At 38.4% G+C, this 23756-nt stretch overlaps 1 protein-coding gene across 1 annotated transcript in view; it reads right to left on the bottom strand.

The window, feature by feature from the left end:
• TMEM135 (transmembrane protein 135) overlaps positions 1 to 23756 on the bottom strand; it is a 226730-nt gene that overhangs the window by 18322 nt on the left and 184652 nt on the right. The window contains exons 7-9 of the mRNA XM_042457786.1: positions 11623 to 11664; positions 10782 to 10928; positions 5799 to 5868 (exon numbers count right to left, since the gene is read on the bottom strand). Of these exons, the coding sequence (XP_042313720.1) occupies positions 5799 to 5868; positions 10782 to 10928; positions 11623 to 11664 (259 nt within the window). The remainder of the gene's footprint in view (positions 1 to 5798; positions 5869 to 10781; positions 10929 to 11622; positions 11665 to 23756) is intronic.

Genomic DNA, 23756 nt, shown 5'->3' with positions numbered 1-23756 from the left:
TCCAGTTCTCTGCCTTCCTATCCCATCTCTGATGGACTACTATTGAGAAAGCTTCTTTCAAACCCCACCAATGATGAGTTTTAGGAATCACAGAAACTTAAGACTGGGAGGGGATACAAGGGCAATCTAGTCTAACCTCCCACCATGCAGGAATACACACAACTAAAGATACCCATCGAAATCTCCATTTAAAGACCTCCAAAGAAAGACAGTCCATCACTCTCTGAAGAAGGCTCTATTCCACTGTCAAACAGTTTTTACAGTAAACATAGCAGGATTCCAGAAGAAGACTGTCAATTTTTTTTAGCTAAAATCAGACCTTTAAACCAGAGAGGAAGCAAACATGATACATCTTATTGCAAAACAGATTGCAATGAGCCAAACCACATATTAAGGAGAAGGCAAAACAACTCTAGAGTTATTGACCTTGGGGAAATGTCCTTCTAAATCCCAAATACAGATTGTAAAAACCACAGTTTCAATAAATTAATACTTTTGTAGTTTTCCTTACTCCTCCCTTCCAACTTTACTGGAAGACCTTGAGATTAACCAGAACAGGGAGCACACCTAATTCCCAAGTAATCAAAGAGAGGATTAAAATACTATCAAGGATTTGGGATCTGGAAATCTTAGATGGCTCCAGCCTTCTCTGAATTTGCCCACTCCACTGCCTGCTGATTTTTATTTTATTTATTATATTTATAGTTTTCTTCTTTAATCAGAGGCGGTACGGAATGACTGGCAAGCAAAAACTGGTTGTCTTATATCGTTCTAAGAATGACAAGACTTGCAACTGATGGAGTAGACTTAAGCTTACGAAAGCTCATGCTACCAACTTCTTTCTCTTAGTCTCAAAGGTGCTGCAAGATTTCTTTGCATACTGATCCATACTAACATGTCTTTGTCTTTGAAGACTAACTATATTTTTCAGTCCTTCAATTAGAAGAGTTGATTTGTTACCTGAAATTGACAGAAATGAACAAAATAATACATTCTCACCCATTCTAGCTGACCAAAACCCAGTCTATCATGAATAACAGCAATAACAATGCTATTTATTCTCTTGGTTGCAATAGTAAGATTTTGTATTCCTTCTCAAGAGAAGACTAAAGTATTATGATGGATTAACCCACTTTGTCTACTATATAAAGTGGGAAAAACCAGACAGCAGGTATGATGATGGAAAGACAAGCTGTTTGGTTGGAAAGGAAAGTATGACAAATAAGAAAAGCTGTTGGCAACTATCCATCATGGGGGGCAGAGGGAACCTTTCACACACAAAAAAATTCAAAAACATGTAGGCTCTTTCTTTAAAAAAAACACACATATTCCTGCTGATTTTACTTTCTGTAAAAGTCTCAAGTAATAGAAATATAATTAATAATGATTAATATAATACACCTTCATGCATAAAATCCAGGCCAAGCAACACCATTCATGCTCATTCTTCATTAATATGACCCATTTTTTAAAATTATTGCCAAGAAAATGAAGCAATTCCAAAACACAGCCAGAAGTACCATTGGAGCAGATTGTAGAATATAGGGTCATTTTCATTTCAGAAAAAGTGCTCCTATTCTGAAACAGATTAGGGGTTAGAAATGATCCCAAATGGCCAAGTGTAGCCCTGGATGGCTCTGGACAGTATGACTGGCCCTCCAATACATTTGGGGGTACAAGGGCTCCAGAAGTCCCCAAATGGTGAGACTTCTGATGCTACTCCCCATTTCCAAGAGCCAGATTTGGCCTTGTATCAATTAGCAATTAGATGGTGGGATATCTTCAGAGAGAGGATGGAAAGGAGCAACTGATCTTATACAGTAGCTTGCTCCCTGTTTCTTAAACAAAATTAAACTGGTAAGATTCAAGACTGCACCAGAATCCAAAGGCTGATGGACTCCAGAGGAAAATTATTTGAAGTCTTTTTGCTACATCACAGACAGAACAGAACTATTCAGTTTCCAGTTAATCTGAAAACTTTAATCTTGTATCAGCAAACTGCCATTCAAGCTATTAGATAAGTCACCTATGTGCAAAAAATAAATTTAACAAAAAGAATGCCTAATCACATCACTTACTAAACATTTGGCACAAATGGCTTAATCAGCCAGAGTCAACCAGTCCAGATACTAGCAGACTAACGTTAAAGGGAAAAGGCAAATTTACACAGGATAAGGCTACTGTGACAGCATGCCTCCAAATATAGGTTACTTGGGAACAAGAATAGGAGAAGGCTATTGCTTTCACATCCTGCTTGAGGGCTTCCACAGGCGTCTGGCTGGCCACTGCCGAAAACAAAACACTGAACTAATTGGCCTTTGGTTGGATCCACTGTTCTAACCCATGAGGACGTTCCTTTCTATTTTGAATATATAATTTAAAAAATCTTGATGATTTATTTATAGTGCTGATTGTTATGCAAATATCATTTTACCAGCTCAGTGTATGGGAATCTGAGGTACAATTAAACAGCCTAATGTGCACTGAGCGGCTACAACGTGAAATATGCATGGGCAGTGAAATTCAAACCAATGAAGATTGTTCAAGGGAAAAACCTTGTGTCTTATACAAGGCTTTAAACAGAATACAGTGTAGAAAGTGACATGTCTTGAGAAAATTCTTGATTCAGTGCACATATTACATGTCTATCTAACAATACCACAGCATCTCCTGTTGATTGTCTCTTCTCTCTGACTGTCTCAAATTTTCAGATCTTAAACAGAAAACAGAGATCATCATACAATCAATGTCTTTTTACTCTGAGTTGGAAAAACAGAATAAAGTGTATAGTCTCATTACTGAGAGGGCCAGTGAAATGTAGTGGTTTGAGCACTGGACTAAGACACTGGAGACCAGGGTTCAAATCCCTGCTTGGCCATGGAAACCCATTGGGTGACCTTGAGCAAGTCACAACTCTCTCAGCCTCTGAGGAAGGCAGTAGCAAACTTCCTCTGAATAAATCTTGCCAAGAAAGTCCTGGGGTAGGGTTGCCTTAGGATCACCGTAAGTCGGAAATGACTTGAAAGCACACAACAATAATCAATACTGAGATAAAATATTTTTAAAAATTAAAGTTACAGGTGTACTGTGTACCACTTTTTTTTTCCTTTTAACAATGGTATGCATTTATAACCTCCTAAAACTCCTTTTCTGGATACAGTGCTGTCAAATCTGTCTACAAGCAATGCCAAGTTGCTTCCACTGAATGCCATAAACAATAAAAGTGGTAGAAAACCCACAATGCAAATTTAAGAAGCAGCGATACTGTTGTTGATTTCCTTTTCTGATCCTACCAGTTTGTAATAGTTGAAAATTGAAAAGGTGATTGGCACTACATTTGTCCCTCCACATCTGCTGGGGTTAGGGGCACAGGACCCATGTGAATGTGAAAAAAATGCAAATAACAAGAACAGAATCATAGAGTTGGAAGAGACCACAAGGGCCATCCAGTCCAACCCCCTGCCATGCACAGAAACACTATGTTTTTACCCGAGAGAACAAAACATCTCTCTGGGAATCTCTAGGTCCTCCAAGTGCAACTCTGTGGTTAACATCTGCCAGACAATGACCTTAGAATTGTGCTGAAGGAGCTACAAATGCCTAGCGGAGTATTCTCTCTAGGAAACTCTAGGTCCTCCAGCACAACCCTATGGTCAACTTTAACCAAAAGTTGCACTGACGCACTGAATAATCAAATCTGCAAAAATCAAAGCCGCAAATGTGAAGGGATGAGTGTATATAATAATACTCAGACAACTGAGTTGCACATTATCTTTCACATGCTGTTTTCCCCCAACTTGCTGTGGAAAAGCCAAAACAATGAACTATGAAAATCTGGATGGGAAAAATATCAAGGCAAATAAAACTGCAGACATTTTCTCAAAAAGCTGCCCTGCTCAGTAGACATTCACTTTTAAAATGTGAAACCAAAATATGCTGGACTCCCACCAAAGGAAATTTAAGCAGGTGCTCTCACCTGTGCCAGTCTCATTCCAGCCAAAACAATTTCCCCACAGAGTTAATTCTTCCAAAGGAAAGAAAACACACACTGATCATATTCTGGGGGAGGATAATTTATATCAGTGGATGTGGACTGCACCCCCTTCAAGCAGCAACTGCAGACTTTCTCCCATTACCCTTAAAATACATTCACAGGCTGAGTCCAAAAAATCCACCCCAATGAGCCAAAGAGGCACAGCTGTATGGGTGCTGTTGCTGGTCAAGCTGCTGAGCACAGCACATTCTCGGTACTTGAGTTAGGGGAACGGCTGCAAGTGGGATCTGTTACACAGTTCTGTTCATAATTCAATTAGGCAAGACTCTCAGAGCATCACTTTCCACTCTCTTTAAAAGCTAACCACAGAAGCTAACTGAACACTTCTTCAAACCATTAAGGCTATGGGAACAGAACAACTTGATGAAGCAGACATCTTTGGCACATTCTTGTTAACGGCACACAGAAATGGATGCTGAAGTGTTGGGTCATAAATCAGTAATCCAGTATTATGACTAGCTATAATCCTGCAAAGGTGTGCAAGACTCTGAATTCTTCACAAAGTTTCATCAGGGTTAGGTTGCAAAATGAAAACAAGGTCGCGGAGAAACACAGAAATCCAAAAATCTGGTTAATTCCTTAATCCAAGAGGTTATTAATTCCCAGAATGAAAAAGGTAAACTGCTTGATATGGCCCCATGATACTGGGCTGAGAAAGTAGCTAAAATTATGGGTTTCAATTTCTGGAAATGTAACAGTAATATGAGTTCAGATATGAGTTCAGATGTGTACCACTTGCCCTGGGTGGAAAGAAAACACAGGTTTCTGAGATAGCAAATAGAAAAAGTTCTTTCTATTCTCTGAAGATCTTGTCATTTAAACACACTGCTTAAGCGCAGTGCAGAAGCCCTCTCACATGAGAGGTTCATGATCCTCAGGTAAATTTCATCTGCTGTTCCTTGTATATCTTTTTGATAAGAACGTAGGAACATAAGAACTGCCTTGCTAGATGATCCTAAAAGTCTAAAATTATTCCAGATGCCCCCAAAAACCAACAAATAGGAAACAAAGGTGATTCTTTTCATCCCTTGCACTGGGTATGGTTTGATATTGTAGGACTGTCTTAGCTATTATAGCTTTTCACCACTGATGGAACCATATTTTATTAATGTGTCCCCTTCTGGTGTTGTTATATTAAAGAAAATAAACTAAAGCCTTTATAGCCATGAACCATTTATAGAACTACCTATTTGAGACACCAGAGCTCTTGAACAAGGGCAGCTACAGCTAAGTACTTATTCTATAACAATCCCAAAGTGTCTGCCGGCACATATGAAGTTCAAATGCCCATTCTAACCTTATGGCAGCAGCTTCAGTACTAAATATGCCATTGTTATGAGCAAGCAGTAAAAATGCAATAAATCACATCTGTAGGATTATAAAATGGAAACTAAATAGAAATACACAAAGTGTGACCTTCCTTGGTTATTTGATATAGTAATCTGGATCTCCCCAGAATTTAGAAAATTCTATATAATACAACACAAACACCAGATATGAATGTATCACACACACCAAGCAAAATAGGCAACTGGCATGTGCACAAATAGTATACTAGATGGTTCAAAGGGTTATGTAACACCTTTTTCCAGGGTGTATTATAGTTGTGAATATGCTCCACACAAGGGTCCTGAAAGGAACAATCGTTGTTACCTTCTTGTAACTTGCAAAACACTTTTCTACCTACACTATGACATAATTGTTCTCCACCAGCACATGGTTGATTGATTATTTTGCTACTCACTTTAATGCAATATGAGATGCAATTATCTTCATAATGTTTACAACATCTGTGCCTTGGCCCATGTTTGCATCTGAAAAAAGAAAAGAAAACTGCATCTGTTTTAACAACTGCTAACTGCTTTTTGCACACCAGTAAAGCAATCGTTATACTATACATATGGTTTTCTCTTGTTACTTCATGAACATCCTTGTCATTATCATACTTCTTTACAATACTATCAAAATGTTTAACAATGTAAAAAAAAAAAAAGCACTTAAATAACCTGTGGAAATAAAGGCAAGAATTTGGTTCTAGGTTCTTATTTTAAAAAAAATAAATTAAAAAAAGAATTTGGTTCTAGGAAGAGTTAGTATAATGTAACTAACAGACTGACCTGCTTACTGGGAAATTTGTTCATTTCTTACCCTTGCTATGAACGCAATATCCCAAAGAGTTTAAAATTATACACTGCATTAAATGAGCATTCACTTTCCCATGTAAGTTTGTTCTTTTAAATATTACTCATGGGACACTGATCCCTATTGGAATCATGTCTTGCTCATGTTCTTTGTTAAGAAAGTGTGTGTGTGTGGGGGGTCATCACTGACTACCATACCATCTTGAGTACTATTATCAGTATACCACATGGAACACACCAAATCTTGTCTGAGTTCACAGTTAAGCAAGGTCACACTTGGTTAATACTTGGATGGGAGACTTCCAATGAATACCAGGGATCTCCAGGTAGGGAAAGGAAATAACCCTGCCTGAAATGGTGGAAATCTGCTGCCAGCCCCTTTTGGCACTTCTGCTGTACCAATGGTCTGACTAAAGCAACTTCCTAAGTTCGAATGACTGTGTTAGCCTTTGGGAGGTTCTGAATCAATGTAAAAAGGAAAAACACTGACAGAGGAGGGAAGGAACACTCAGTGAGGCAGAAGACATAGGTAGTATGATAACCAGTGCAGCTGGGGATACCTCCTACTGTAGCTTCTCATACTCTTAAATTCAGTGATTTTTGTGCAAATGTGGAAATATGGGACGTGGTTTTGGAACATATAGGCACCTATCCTTTTGCAACACCCTGCCTGTAACATCACAACCCTGTTTGCAGACTGTAAAGTAGCAGCATGAGGTAAGGTATATGCTGAACTTTACAAAACACTTACTCATACCTTCATTTCTGCCCCGGAGGATGGTGGACTCTCCTTTTTTGGAGTTCTATAAACAGAGGCTGGATGGCCACATTTCAGAAGTGCTTTAGTTTTGTATTCCCACAAGGCAGGGGGTTGAACTAGATGGCCCTAGCAGTCCCTTCCATCTCTATGATTCTATTTCTTTATTTAGTAGGAAATGTTAACAATTGGCTAATATGTGCTCTACAATGCAGCCAAAGTTGTGGGAGGCACTACTGCATGAATTGCTGGTTTAAGGGCTACAGAAAGCAGGCAAAAATATGATTGCTAGGTTGCATGTTCACCTTGCTAGGTTTAGAGCAGTGTTTCCCAAACTTTGGTCCTCTATGTGTTTTGGACTTCAACTCCCAGAAGTCTTAGTCATGTTGGCAAACAATCAAGAATTATGGGAGCTGAAGTTCAAAACATCTGGACCAAAATTTGGGATCAACTAGTTTAGAGGACAGCCTGTGCAGCCCTCCAAAATCTGGACTCTTCACAACTCACAGGACTTCACTTTCTATGAGCTTTCTTCAAATCCTACAGTCATGAAGACTTCAAAAGGCCCCATGGAGGACAAAGAATTTGAAAAAGATAAATACTTTCGGGGGGGCTGTCCAGTTGTTAGACATATCAAGTGGAATTATGACTAAATCAATTTGATCCTGGTTCTAGAAATTAAGATTTCTCTTATAGTCAAATATTTGTGGTCTGAGCACAAAATAACATTACTCAATCTCAGTATTGTGCCAAATATTTTTGGAAGCTTTGAATTATGCGCTATAAAAGCATATCAGTCATAAATTATCCATGAGGTCAGTTTGTGTAGCAAAAACTATAATGAGGATGTGATCAGGTTACAGACTTTAGACTTAGTTATATCTGAAAGGAAACATATGGGAGGGAAACTCGATAGAGGATTAGGATTAAGAATGCAATGGTTTTTCAGGCATATGCAAGTGGGACGTTAGAAATACCAAAGGAAGTTTGTTCCTCTCATTTGTTGATTATTCAAGCCTTTTCAAGAAAGCCCTGTAGGGAGCGGTTTCATTTCTAAGTCTACTGACTCGGCACCAATAGCTTTTTCTGTGCTTCAGTTGAATAAGAGTGCAATCTTGTTTGTTTTATACCCTGCCTTCTCCTAATACTAGGATCCTAGGCAGCTCACAACAGGGAGAACTCAAAACACAATTGAACAATTATGTAAGAACATGATTAAACAGATTATCATGTTTTTTTAAAAAAAATCTACTAAACTAGAATATTTTGAATACTATTTAAAAGCACATCAGAGGAAAATATCCCCTACTAAAATCACTTTTCTCAGCAACTAGGTACCTGCCAAGAACCTGCCAAGAACCTGCCTACCAAAATAAATAGGTGTTTGCCTGCTAGCAGAAGTGCAACAGTAGGAGTGCTGGGAACAGCTACCAAGAAGGCTCTCTCTTGAATCCTTACCAAACATCATTGAATAGCTCTAGAGAAGGGGTACCTCATGTAGAGAGATGTGGTTTATAAAGCTTTATAGCTCTATGAGGTTTCTGAATGGACTAGTAGCCAATGAAGTAGCCTATGTGGCCCTGTCTAACAGTCTGGACACAACATTTTGGCTCCACTAAAGATTTCAAAAACTTTCCAATGGCAGTTCTTGAATGATGTGTGTTCATCTAATCCAAATGGGACATAACTTCCTCATCCCAGACTAAACCAGTTATGTGCAAGAATAAGCTACTCATACTCAGACTCATGGAAATGGAGCTCTTGACTGCTCTTGTTCCTTATAAGAACATGAAAAGCTGTTACTTGCAGTCTTTACATCAGGTATTAGAAAGGGGATCTTGAACTGAAGATGCAGTCAGCAAACTCCAGGTACCTTATTCTCTATGGTTGAAAACACACTGAAGAAATAATCCAGTTTGAGACTGCTTTAACTGCCCTGGCTTAGCGCTAATGAATCCTGACAGAGGCAGCTAAATGTTTCACAAAACTACAGTTCCCAGAATCCTCTAGCATTGAGCCAGGACAGTTAAAGTGGTCTCAAACTGGATTATTTCTGCAGTGGACCAGAGTTAGTCTGGGGGCAGAAGGAGGGGGAGTGCAGTCGTGTTCTTCACTCCACTTTTGAATCATTACTGTGGATGGTCAGAAGACAGTGTTGTGATACAAGAGGCCAAACTGGATACATCAGACTTTAGATTCTGACCTGACTGTTAGCATAAGTTACTTTCCACTGCTGTACAGGACAGCTCTGTGTCTAGACTCATTTCTTTCTCTGTTCCAGGAATCCACTTGCCTGCTAGTAGGCTTGATTATCACTCCTTGTACCAGATCACACTCTGCTCTGTCTCCCTATTCTAAATCCAAGGTTCTTCAGGTTTTAACACAAAGTGTGATGCCAGCAATAAACTAGATGGACTGAATTCATACAAATTTAAAGATCAATCCAGAGAAGATAGATGTCTAGCCAGACAAAAGATGGAACAGAGATTAAACATTCAACTCTTGGACGGGGTTACACTTTATTTGAAGAACCAAGTTCATACTTTGTGCATATTCCTGGTTTTGCCTTGAATCTAGGTTTCAGCGAAAGCCTAGCTAAGGACAGGAGTGTCAATTGCACACATTCCTAGAAATGTTTGTTTGCCTGCAGATGAAGTTTATTTATTTAAAACATTTATAGGCTACTATTGTGGTGCTTTCAAATTTTGTATGCCACTCTGAATGTTGGCAGAGTGGCATACAAAATTTGAAAGCACCACAATAAAAAATAAAAACAACTGTAAACAATAATAGGAAAAACAGATCCCAAACAATGAAACTGTTTTTATAGTATACCAGTGGTTCTCAAATTTTTTATCCTTGTGACCCCCTTTACATCTACATGCAGACGTTGCATCCCCCACTAGACATATGGGCAAATCAGACCAGCACAATATGCTGGCTTGGGGCAGCATGGGGGTGTGGTGTTTAGATGATGCATGCCCCAACACTGCCCCAAACCGGCATCATGCTGCCCACCCAACCACACAGCAGGCAGCGTTGTGGCACTCCAGCAGCACGGCATTCATATGCAACATGCTGCAGGAGCGTAGAAAAGCCACCACCGCAGAGGAAACTTGTCTGGTGCAAAAAAGGAGTGGCATTTTGCCACTTCTTTTTGTGTTGGAAAAAAGCCGGATCAGGGCTGTGGCATGCTGTTCCTCAAAGGGGCATCAAGCACTCCTATACGGCCATCTGTTTTGACCCATAGTATATGAATAAAAATATTTTGTTTAGTGTGTGTATTTTCGTTCACATGTTCATGCATATTCATATTTTAACATATTATAAGGATATAAGTTTACTCCTCCCTCTTCACTTCTTCCCTCAGCCAGAGACTCCAAGAATCCTCCTTGAGTTTCTCTTTGTCTCCAGGACAGAAAATGCTTACAAAGGAGGAGGAAGAGAAATCAGAGCCTTCGCAACTCTTATGCCCCTCAGAAGTGCTGTCTCATGGTTTGAGGAACACTGTAGTATACTATTAGTTCTTGAATACTACCCCCAGAAAAATCAACAAATGGTTCATTTGAAAATGCTTTCTTTCCCTTATGTGCTTTCACTTACGTTTTGTTTCCTTTCTTTCTTTCTTTTTCTGACTGATATAAAAGCATTACTATAAAATACAGACTCACATGTACAGCTATAGATTATTTTTATTTTTGTTGCTTATAATGGTAAACTGATATACTAAGGGCATTTTCCAATTGGAATGTATATAAACATATTAAATAAATAAACAGATGAAAATAAATAAGACTAAAAGGTCCTAGCAAAAAAAATTTACACTCACACTTTGTCTACAAATTTCTTTGTTACTGCAATTATGTTCATTCGCTGTATTATATCTTCATGGCATTTTCTTTTTCTCTCTCTTTTTAGAAATGCTGCTTCTGGTGCAAATGAATGTGTGGGTATTTCTTCTTTTCCTACAATGAACCTGGAGGGAAGCAAAATATTTAACAACTACTTTGTTTCTTTCCTTTTCAACAATATACTGCAACTGCCTTTGGCTATGCTACAAAATGCATTTGTAAAGTCAGAAATTTAGGAATATTAGCATATTGCCCAAGCAATTTCATATTTGTGCCATTTTGAAATTAAGTGGCATTATTTAAAATATAAAATACTATCCCTTGTTGCAGGTTTTAATATCCCACAGAGGTTTATTACTAAATAAAAGAAAGAACAATTGGAAAGAACCATAAGCTTCTACATACAACAACAAATTCAAATGCTTTAGGTTTTTAAAATCTTTCCCTGTCTGTGAGGATTCATGGTAATCTTAAATTATTTGCGCACATGTAATTTGATAATGTGGTAGCTAAAAGCAAAAATGACTGTCCAAAACATCATAAAGTAATGCGGATTTAAGTACTTTTTAAAGGTGGGAATCCCCCTTCTAGATGTCAGGTAAACAAGATTCCAAATCAAAATGGAGTACCATATACTGCAGTAGTAAATTTTAGAAAATGAACAAAAGGCTATGAATCTTGACTTTAGAAGAGACTTTAATATTTGTTTCTTATATGTCACTTGATATATTTTCAATTTCTTCTCTTGAAGGTTACACAACATTTTACTCAATTTGGGCTAGTCGCTTAAATTATAAAAGGATGATCATTGTCACTTACTTTAATGCGGAGAATGTAAAACCTTTCAAGCCATCCTTGCATCTGAAATATAAACCAGATATTTTGCATGTTGTTAATGTGGTAGTATCCAAGCTCAAAGAGCACTCTCACAACAGAGACAACATACAACATTGAAGCTTTGCATTTCTTTTGTTTTGTTGTTTTAAAAAGTAAAACCAGTCACTTGATTGAGGATCAGAGCCAACATGGCCGCACATGTCAATATTTTGTTTGCAATATTTTTCTGAGAACATCGGTAACACAAACTGAACTACGCAAAATTCCTTCCAGATGAAAAGCAGCTTAAGCAAGTTTAGCAAAAGCCTAACAATGGGAAGTGGTGCTTTGGTTTCTCACTCTGAAACTTGCCAAAAATTTCTACTTTTCTGCCAGCAGATGTCCCTAATCAGCAGTAATTCAAAGGGCAACTATTCATGCCAAAAATGAAACCAAAAACAAGTAAATATGCTATTTAGCTGAGAGACATATTGCTCAAGCTCATACAACATTTTATAGTTTTAGTTTACTTAAATATACTTTTATCCTCAAATACATGCCATTTTATCAGCTAAGAGACAGTTTTTATCTTTAAAGGACACAAAAGTAACACTCTTTGTAAGAGACAGAATATAAAAGTATGTTGGACCTGATATTTGGTGAATAAATGTTCACATCAAAGAGGCTATCATTATATTAGAAGTACTGAATTTAAAATACTAATGTCACACATAGAGTACATGAGTTGAAACAGAAAGGAAGATATTGCAAGTGATGAGTTAGTTTTGGGGTAACCAAAGTATAACACAGCTGAATTTCAAAAATCGTAATAAGGAGTGGGGGGAATAATTTACTGGTGTAACAAGTAATGGTTTCTAGTTACTTTTACCATTTACTTTTAGGAGTATTTTAATAGGCCTTTTGGCAGGAAATTAAAATGTAATTTTCCAAAGTCTGCATACAAATGGCTAGCTAAATCATGATTTCACAGAGTACATAAACCTCTTTTGGTGATGGAGGTGACAACAAGCAAGGCAGGAGCACATCTGTAAATGCAGCTGTATGCACAATGCATTCATTCACTGAACTCAGTGAGTTCCAGCTGAAACAGTTGTTTGCTAGTTATTTGTAGTCTTTTCATGCAGGGCTGTTAGCTGTGTGTGTGTGTTTTGTGACCCTTATCCAAGCAACCTTAGCTAGACATGGGTCATGAGAGTTCTTTCATAGAATTTGCCTACTTTGGGTGAATTTGGGTGATTAAGCAGGCTCTCTGTCATAAAGTCTAGTATTGTCCACAGTTTTCTTCATTAATGAAATAAGAATATAAGATTTTGGGGGACGGCCATCAAACTCATGCTAAAAATTATTTGTGTGTCAGGGCACAAGTGGCATAGCAACAGGCATTTGTTTCAATCCTGAAAACATGGAAAGGAGTGAAATATTTATTGACAAAGGTCCTTGAAATCATTCACATGAGTCCTGAGGGAGAAATATTTTCAAGCAAAACAACATACTTAACTACATACTTTAAGGGGGGGGGAACGCATTGTTGTGTGAAGCATGGGTCTGACTGGGGGGAATCCCTCCCCACTGCCATGTTTTGTATTTTTTCTTCAGACACATTTCCATACAAAGTAGTATTTGTTTCAGCCATGTACATCTGTGATATAAATGGAAGGCATTTGGGGTAAGAAAGTGTAAAGGTTCTAATCTTGTTTAAGCGCCACTAAAACTATGTCACACGGTACACATCAAGTCACACTCCCATACAAAATGCTCATATTTCAACACAGACCTAATGAGATAAGTTAGTATAGCTCTATAACCTGAAAAACTTCATGACTTAAATTTATTTAAGAACAATACTGAACTCTATTTATGGAAAGAACACCAGGAATTATAAATGAAGAACAATCAGTTATCTCAACAAAACCATAATTCCCTGGACTTTTTCCCCCTAAGGAAAGCTATGTGAGTTGATTTTAACACAACTTCTATTTGTTATGTATGCATGTTTTAATCTAATAATGGGTTGCTATCAACTTTTGAATAGTTGTTCACTTGTATCACTGTTTTGCACCCTCAGAGATCCAACAGCTGTTTGCAGCCATCACCATCACACCTAAAGTCATCAGACTATTTTGGCATCTGATATGATGACTGTGTGCAGCTGCCTAGAAATAAAAACCTTATGTTTCAAGAAACATACACATAAATTAAGAAATTATACTTGGGGAAGGAAGGAAGGAGAGAAAGTACAGCTTAGCTTGGCAGTATTTTGAGTCATAAGGGTTTTGGCTCACGTTAAAATTACAAAGCTTACCTAAGGGCATCATTTCATCTTTTATTCAAAATCATGTAGACACACCATTCTTTCACACAAAATGTCATGTTGAACATCCTCTGACCAGTTCTCTCTTGACTATTTAAAGGAGAAACAACCAACTTGCTGAGTCTGCAAGACCAGAGAAGGGCCATTTATCACAGCATAGATCTTGGAGGTCTCATTCACAGGGTTGCCACAAATCAAAGATCTTCTAATGACACGTAACAACAAGAACTCCAATAAGGGCCTTTTATGTAGAAGGAAAGGACTTGCAGATATTACAATTCTTGTAGTTTGTTCTCATGGTTTTCTTGCAATTAAAACTATAGCCAAAAAAGAGGAGGCTCTGCGTTCTGTCTGCTCATGCATCAATATAGATAATCTAATGTCTAACAAGTGGTCCAGTCTACTGAGATCCAAAACACACTGCAGAAACTATTCAGTTTGAGACAGCTTTAACTGTCCTGGCTCAGTGCTAGGGAATTCAGGGAACTGTAATTTTGTGAGACATTTAGCCTTCTCTGTCAGAAAGCTCTGGCGCCACAATAAACTGCAATTCCCAGGATTCCTTAGCACTGAGCCAGAACAGTTAAAGCAGCCTCAAACTGGATTACTTCTGCAATGTGTTTTGGAACTGAGTATCGGAATCATGTTGAGAAGCCCATTCAAAATAGTGAGCCAGTCTGCAGGTGAATTGCAGGGCGGCCGGGGTGGTTGGGAAATACATCCAGGGCAACCTGAGCATAATGAGGTTGCACTCTGCTGAGTATCTGTCCCAGTCCATGTCAGAGAAGTAGAGAGTGGGATGCTAGAGAATGATAAAATTGTAGGGTGCTAAGGAATCTGACAAATATCCAAGCTCTTGCACTAAAAGCAATATCATGCTGGCTACTTTTTCCACCACTTTAAATGGTAAATAGGATTGAGCAAGGTGTTAGAAGTGACAGAAGGAGGCAGAATGCATTTAGAGCAAACCCAAACAGACCAAGCAAGAAAGCAAATGTTTATTAACTGGATGCAGGAAAGGGCAATATTCTTAGCATGTTAGCTGATTTGGTAGAGAGGGGTGATAACAGCATCAATCAGAAGAGCAATTTTTATCTGACACCCCCCCCCCCTTGTTCAAGATGAAAAGGAGAAAAATACTCCTCTATTCCAAACCACATATTCATTTCCAACAGCAGGAATTACCACTTCCCTAAGTTAAGTGCAGCAACCCTGTGCTGAACTGTCCAATTTGAGCCTACCCTCAAACCAAGACTAATTGTTCTTGGGCTGCACATGTGGGTGCACCTAATCTCCTCCCCCATTGTGTGGGAAGGCAAATCGGTCCCCACACCACATTGTGAGGCTAAATGCCACCAATTAGGTTTCCAATTTTTTTGATTAGTATTCCTTGCTGAAAACCTTTCAGAGGTTCCCATTCAGAGGCTGACTCATGATCTTTTCCCCAAGAACCCTGCTGATGGGGTTTAGTGACTGGTAGTTTAGAACAATAAGTCGCATGGAATGACACTTGAAAGAAGCAAAAAGTTACAGAACCAAGTAAAAATAAATAGGTATGTTTGTGTTAACTTTTCTCATAAGAAGATGTCATTATGGTTACATGCTCATATGCACCCCAATATAAATGTGCGCATTTTTACATATAATACTAGAATTGCCATTCCATTAAGGGACAAGGAACTTTATAGTGTTTGAATGTCACATTACTGTTTTCCTAGACATTACAGATGAGAGATCTACCCATGCCATTTTGATACTATTCCTGTGTTTCCTACAATGTATAATTTTGGATAGAAAAATATTTTTGTTTGTTTGTGTTTGTTTGTCATTTTATTGAAAGTATTTGGGCCCTGCCTTTCTTTCAGACTGCTAGCAAGGGAGTTAAAACAACAATGTTTAAAAATAAACAACTTAAAACTACCCTCACAAGGGAATAAGTCACCAAAATACTCTCTTTATCCTCTTTATCCAGAACTCCAACATATTTCAAAATCCAAATCTGTCCATATGGGTAGCTGAGATATTGATAGCTTTCCTTTCTGGTTCAATATACTAAAACTTTGTTTCATGCACAAAATTATTTTTAAAATATTGTGTATAAAGTTGCTTTTTTAAAAAAGGTTATCTGACACTGCCCTCGTTGAAGATGAAAAAGAAAAAAAATATTATGTATGTGTATAAGGATATACAGTATGTATAAGATGTATACGAAACATAAATAAATTTCATGATTAGATTTTGTCCCCATCTCCATGATAAAGAAATCCGAAATACTTCTGGACCCAAACATTTTCGATAAGAGAACAAATAACAACAAAAAAAAGTAAAGGATCGGAAATAATTAAAAAGCAAACTATTCGGCAGAAGCTCACATTTGAAATCCTTTCTCAAAAAGAAAAAAATGTTCATCTCATACAAAGGCATTAGAGAGTGGGTGAGACAGACTGCATTTAGAAGGGAATTCTAGAGCTAAGGGCATCTCTGCCCACCTACCCATTGCTACTTTAGGCTTCAGGACAAAGTATTATCAGAACATAATAGTTAAAACATAACATTAGAACTTGATATGTATGTAGTTTACAGCTAACAGTAGCCTAAAGATTAATTACCAGTTAATGTACATGCGGATTAAAGCAGTGACAAACAACTTCAGTAAAAAGACTAAGGGAGAAAAATTCAACAGATGCCTCTTCTCCAAATTCATTGAGTCAAAGACAGCAAGTGCATCTTAGTCAAGTCATTGCAGAAACAGCTTTCAGAATAAAAAAACAAGAACAGAATGACGGTTTCCCAACGTATCTGTTTCTCAATGAAGTGGCATTCATAAAGAAGTAGCATACAGGATGAACAGTGAGTCTCAACTTTATTCAAAGATTGTTGACATAACCACAAGAATTTTCCACCATAAGCCAGTGGTGTGTCGAACGGCAGATTGATTACCACTTAACAATCAGATGGCAGATGTTGCTTACACTTTCAGAAAACATGGCATACAGAGGGGGGAAATAGCATTCTAAAAGGATATTGACAAGCTGGAATGCATTGAGAAAAGGGTGGCCATGATAATCAAAAGTCTGGAAAGCAAGCATTATGAGGAACAACCTAAGGAGCTGAGTATCTTTAGCTTGAAGAACAGAAGATTGAGAGGTGACTTGATAGCCATCTTTAATTATCTGCAGAGATGTCATGAAGAAGATGGAGTGAGTTTGTTTTCTGCTGCTCCAGAATCCAGGGCACAATGAAATGGATTCAAATTACAAGAAATGAGATTCCACTTAAACAGTAGAAAAAACTTCTTTACTATAAGAACTGTTTAACAGTGGACTAATCTGCCTCAGCAGGTAGTGGATTTACAACACTCCTGAGAGATTGGAGGTCTTTAAACAAAGCTGGATAGCTATCTCTCAGGAGTGTTGTAATTGTGTGTGCCATACGGTTGGACTAAGATTCTATGTTTCTGTGTGATCACAGAGATCCAAAACATACAGGTTGAAAAGAAACTGAATAATTTATCAACTATCTAAATAAGTAAGAGAGCCAGTGTGGTGTCATGGTTTCAGCATTGGGACGATGACTCTGGAGACCAGTCTTCTAATCCCCACTCAGCCATGGAACCCACTGGGTGTCCTTGGACAAGTCACACTCAGCCTTAGAGGAAAGCAATGGAACAACCCCCCCTAAATAAGTCTTGCCGAGAACAATTCATGATAGGTTATCCTTAGGGCTGCCATAAGTCGGAAGCAATTTGAACTCAACAATAACTAAATAAGGAAAACATTGAGGGATAAATTCAATTGTTAGTCCCAACTCATGTAGACTCATTGAATCAATGGGACTTACAAAAGTCTTGGTTTAACAAATCCTAACTGATTCACTTACTGATTCAGTGGCTCTATTCTGGTTAGGACTATCAATTTAATTTCAGAATCCATTTTGCATTTGTGCTTTGCAAATATTTTTCTGGAAAAAATATTTCAGAGCTGTCTGTCCACCTGGAATTTTAAAAAGAATATTAAGACGTTTCAGGGGATAAATCCTCACTTGGCAAACAATTCTGGTAACAACATGCATGCTACTACCAGCATCATTTCAGAGGTGTGCCCCTTTTTGGTATACAGTAGATTATATACTGTACAACATTCCAGAATTAATTACTTTATTAAAATAATTAAGGAGTCATGAGACACATCGAATGATTCAAATAAGAAAGATCAACTGAGGCAATTTAACAAAACAGATGGGATTCTTTCTTTTTCTTTTCATTTTTGTTTTAAGATAGCAATCATAGAATCATAGAATCATAGAGTTGGAAGAGACCGCAAGGGCCATCCAGTCCAACCCCCTGCCATGCAGGAAATCCAGATCAAAGCATCCCCGACAGATGGCCATCCAGCCTCTGTTTGAAGAACTCTAAGGAAGGAGATTGCACTACACTTCGAGGGAGTTTGTTCCACTGTCGAACAGCCCTTACTGTCAGGAAGTTCCTCCTAATGTTGAGGTGGAATCTATTTTCCTGCAGCTTGCATCCATTGCTCCGGGTCCTAGTCTCTGGAGCAGCAGAAAACAAGCTTGCTCTCTCCTCAATATGACATCCCTTCAAATATTTAAACAGGGCTATCATATCACCTCTTAACTTTCTCTTCTCCAGGCTAAACATCCCCAGCTCCCTAAGTCGTTCCTCATAGGGCATGGTTTCCAGACCTTTCACCATTTTAGCCGCTCTCCTTTGGACACGCTCCAGTTTCTCAATGTCCTTTTTTAACTGTGGTGCCCAGAACTGGACACAATATTCCAGGTGGGGCCTGACCAAAGCAGAATACAGTGGCACTATTACTTCTCTTGATCTAGACACTATACTTCTATTGATGCAGCCTAAAATCGCATTGGCCTTGTTAGCTGCCACATCACACTGTTGACTCATGTTCAACTTGTGGTCTACTTGGACTCCTAGATCCCTTTCACACGTAGTTTCATTCAGCCAGGTGTCCTCCATCCTATATCTGTGCTTTTCGTTTTTCCACCCTAAGTGCAGTACCTTACATTTCTCTGTGTTGAATTTCATTTTGTTAGCTTTGGCCCAGTTTTCTAGTCTGTTCAGGTCATTTTGAATGTTGATCCTGTCCTCTGAAGTATTAGCTACTCCTCCTAATTTGGTGTCATCTGCAAATTTGATAAGTATTCCCCCAATTTTGTCCTCCAAGTCATTGATAAAGATGTTGAATAGAACTGGGCCCAGGACAGAGCCTTGTGGGACCCCACTGGTCACTTCTCTCCAGGATGAAAAGGAGCCATTCGGTCATCATGTTCGGTCGGTCAACCTGTTACGAATCCATGTAACAGTTGCCTTGTCTAGCCCACATTTTACAAGCTTGTTTGCAAGAATATCATGGGGAACTTTGTCAAAGGCCTTATTGAAATCAAGATATACTATATCCACAGCATTCCCTTCATCTAACAAGCTGGTAATTTTATCAAAGAAAGAGATAAGGTTTGTCTGGCATGACTTCTTTCTCTGAAACCCGTGTTAACTTTTTGTGATTATGGCATTGCTTTCTAGATGTTCACAGACACTTTCTTTAATGATCTGCTCCAGAATCTTTCCTGGTATTGATGTCAGACTAACTGGACGATAATTGTTTGGATCCTCTTTTTTCCCCTTTTTGAAGATGGGGACAACGTTTGCCCTCCGCCAGTCTACTGGGATTTCTCCTGTTCTCCAGGAGTTCTCAAAGATTATTGCCAATGACTCCGATATTACATTTGCCAGTTCTTTTAATACCCTTGGATGGAGTTCATCTGGTCCTGGAGACTTATATTCATTTAGATTAACAAGGTATTCCTCTACTATCTCTTTACTTATTCTGTACTGAAATTCCCCTAATCTGTCCTCAGCTCCATTATCTTCAGGTTGAGCTCCCTTTGCCTTTTGTGAGAAGACTGAGGCAAAGAAAGTGTTGAGTAATTCTGCCTTTTCTCTGTCTCCTGTTAGCATTTTGCCATCTTCTCCACGCAGTGGCCCTACTGTTTCCTTCTTCTTCCTTTTGCTGCGGACACATCTTAAAAAGCCCTTTTTGTTGTTCTTAACCTCTCTAGCAAGCCTGAGTTCATTCTGCGCTTTAGCTTTTCTGACTTTATCTCTACACAGGCTCGCTATTTGTTTGAATTCCTCTTTGGTGATTTTCCCATTTTTCCATTCCTTATACATGTTCCGTTTAAAACTTAGCTCAGTTGAAAGTTGTTTAGTCATCCATCCTGGTTTCTTGAGACATCTCCCATTTTTCTTCCTCACTAGAACTGTTTGAAATTGTGCCTTCAGTATCTCCCTTTTTAGAAATTCCCATCCATCTTGAACTCCCTTCTCTTTTAGTATTGTTGACCATGGGATCACACTCAGTATTTCTTTTACTAAAATCGGCTTTCCTAAAGTCTAGAATGCGTGTCTGACTATGCCTGGCTTCTCCTTTCCATTGTATAACAAACTGTAGGAGAACATGGTCACTTCCACCTAAGGATCCCACCGCTTGCACTCCATTAACTAGGTCATCCCTATTGGTTAGGATCAGATCCAAAATAGCTGATCCCTTTGTTGCCTCTTCCACCTTTTGGACAATGAAGTTATCTCCAAGGCAAGTGAGGAATTTGCTAGAGCTTCCCCCCACCAAGCCAGGGTATCTTTTACATTTAGTATCTTCGTCTAATTGCCCATAGGATTTACTGTATTATCAAGGACATGAACAACAAAAATAGATCTTGTTCCCATGTCTATTTTATCCTAAAGTCTACCACATCCAATTGACATCATCCAATTAGATATTTTTTTAAAAGGGAATTCGGTATTTGAAAGAAAAGTAGTATCGGTTCAGATCAAAGAAAGTGGGTAAAATACATTTCAGTAACAAAAAGGGGCAGAAGCTTTTTTAGAAAATCACAATTATATCAAGTGACTTGCTTTAATAAAAGATACTTTTAGAAGCTGTAAAACAAAGAACACCATTTGCATTGAAAATAGGTTGTATGGATTCTTTATAAGCTCATGATTCTCTCACAGAATGCAAATATTTGAAATAAAAGATCCAAGCACTGTAGTGCACAAAATTCCAGATTGTTCTATAGTCAAGAATAAATCGTGTTGAATGTCTTCAAAAGGTTTTTTTGGTTTTTGCACATACAACTCCAGCATTGGCCAGGCTTATGGAAGCTTTGTTTTAATTATGATAGGGATGTAATTCTTCATTTTCTTCTTGAATGAAGCAAAGAGTAAATATGCTAACTTTCTGCCCACTGCAAAAAATTACACATTTTGTAAACTTGGTCTGTTACAAATTTTGAGACCTGGGTCTGTGTAAAATTCACACATGGGCGTTTTGTTTTTTAACAGAAAAAAGAAGTATTTTCTGCATAAGAAATAGAATTGCCTGGGGGGAAAATAATATGACTTTCTGAACAGAAAATGTTGCACAAAAACTTATTCTGCCCAAATTTGGACATGGTCTTATGCAGAGAAACCATGTATTTTCTGCACTGATAGCAACATTCTTTGCACCAAAAATAAGACCTCTGTACAGAAATATTTTCCTTCACAGAAAATGCTTTATATCTCAAACCGTGAAAATTTTGAGTCCATGATTCTTTTTGTCAGAGCTTCTCAACACTTTTTAAACCATTTTTGAATTTTTGAATATTTCAAGTACTGCTTCTATCCCTAAACTATGGGTGTTTAAGAATTAATAACCTCAGTGTTTGACTACTAAAATTCATCTTTCACAGGCCTTGACCTGAGGTCTCTTTGGATGATAAGGAAACGTCTGAAGATGTTGTATTTTGGTTCATTTTATTTTATTAAAAAACCATGTATTACACCTTAAACAGTCTTGGTCCTTATCAGTGAAACTTCCTCAAGATGACCAAGATTTATCATTTAGGCAGATTTCTAGGTGGTGGTGGTGGAGGTTGGGTGCTTTTAAATTGTTTCTAATTCATGGCGACCCTAAGGAAACTGTATTACATTGTTTTCTAGGCAAGATTTGTTCAGAGGGGGTTCTAAGGTTGAGAGAATGTGACTTGCACCCAAGGTCACCCAGTGGGTTTCTATGGGCAAGTGAAGATTCGAATCCTGGTCTCTAAAAGTCATAGTCCAACAGTCAAACATATACATCATACTGGCTCTTCGAATACTTTTTAAATAATTGCTGTGATTTTAATTATGAGTGATAATCTCCGGTGCACTGCAATGACAAATCTAGGCATTTGGGTTTGCACCAAACTAGATCAGACTCTATCGTGTAAGCTAGGCTGGCCCTTAGCAAGTTAAGAGGAAAGGTTAAAAAGAATCTGAAGCAACAAGAGTGAAACAAAGCACTTCCTGCCAGAGAAGGAACATTGCCTTCAAAATTGTAACTTCAAAGTTAGAATCAGATCCCAGCAAAATCCAGACTGTAATAGAATTACTGAGAGAGGGTTGACATCCACATATACATGTAAAGGAAGTCACATGGGTAAAAGGTTTGAGACCCATTCTGCACCACAGAAATAATCCAGTTTAACACCAGCTTAACTGCCATGGCTCAATGGTGTGGAATTCCAGGAATTATAGTTTTGTGAAGGTTTTATCCTTCTCTGTGAGAAAGCTCTGGTGCCACAACAAACTGCAAGTCCTAGGTTTCCACTGCATGGAGCCACAGCAGTTAAAGTAGTATCAAACTGGATTATTTCTGCAGTGTGGATACAGTCTAAAGAGTCAACAACTTAAATGTTGCTAATATAGCACAGAAACTGGAAGGAGGTCATTTAAAATAGAAGGTAACTGCCTTTCTTACTTTCTAGATAAAGAAGCATCATTAACTAGTTCACCAAATTAATCAGACATAACGTCTGATACATGTTTTACCATTTTTACATACGTCTGGGCAGCATTTACTGAAGGTACCTGGGGCTAGATTATCCTCCACTACACGGAGGACATTTTCCACTGCTGCCCCAGTCCTTTGGAATACGCTGCCCACTGAGCTCCGCTCGACTACCACCCTGGCCCAATTCAGGAAGGACCTGAAAACCTTCCTGTTCCAACAGGCATTCCCCGAATAAAATCCTATGGGCCTCCCTCCTCTTCTGTGGCCAAGAGGTTGGGCTATGGGGCTTTTTTTGCCTGTTATTTTTATTGTTTGTATGGATGGCTTGGATATATCTGTATTTTAATGTTTTATGCATTGTTGTTTTAACCTTTGCTGTAAGCTGCCCTGATCGCAGGAAGGAGCGGGATAGAAATAAAAACTTTATTATTATTATTATTAAAGTGTGCAAAGCTTCCCCACTATTTTTTATCAGCTCTGAAGACAACGAGACATAAAATATATCCTGTTCATTTCTGACATGCAAAGAGTTGAAATGTAAACATTTCTGACAGGGCAAACAATTGGCAGCAACAAACAGGAAACAATCAGTCAAAAATGATTTGTTCATGTTATCTGAACAAGGACAGGGGAAAGCAGGGGCGAAAAGTCACAAGGGAAAAGAGCTTTCAGGGTCTTCACCTTCTGCCCTATGACCTGAATGGGTAAATGTGGGGGCAGGCGGAATTGGGGACCCTGCTCCCACAACATACAAAACATACGCAGTCTTGGCAATGTTTTCTTAGACTTAAAAGAAGAGAGCAGCCATGAAAAGCTGCGATCTTCAGCTGAAGGTATATGGATGGGGGAACAGGGGCAGGCAATGCTTGACATTATTCCTGTTAACCGTGGATTGTGAAGTCTCTGCAGATGTTGTTGGATTGCAACTCCCACCATTCCTCACCATCGGTTATGCT

The sequence above is a fragment of the Sceloporus undulatus genome, chromosome 3 (genome assembly GCF_019175285.1).
Source record: "Sceloporus undulatus isolate JIND9_A2432 ecotype Alabama chromosome 3, SceUnd_v1.1, whole genome shotgun sequence".
In the NCBI taxonomy this organism is placed as follows: domain Eukaryota; kingdom Metazoa; phylum Chordata; class Lepidosauria; order Squamata; family Phrynosomatidae; genus Sceloporus; species Sceloporus undulatus.
Note: the sequence above shows the minus strand (reverse complement) of the source record. Positions and strands in the feature narration are given on the sequence as shown.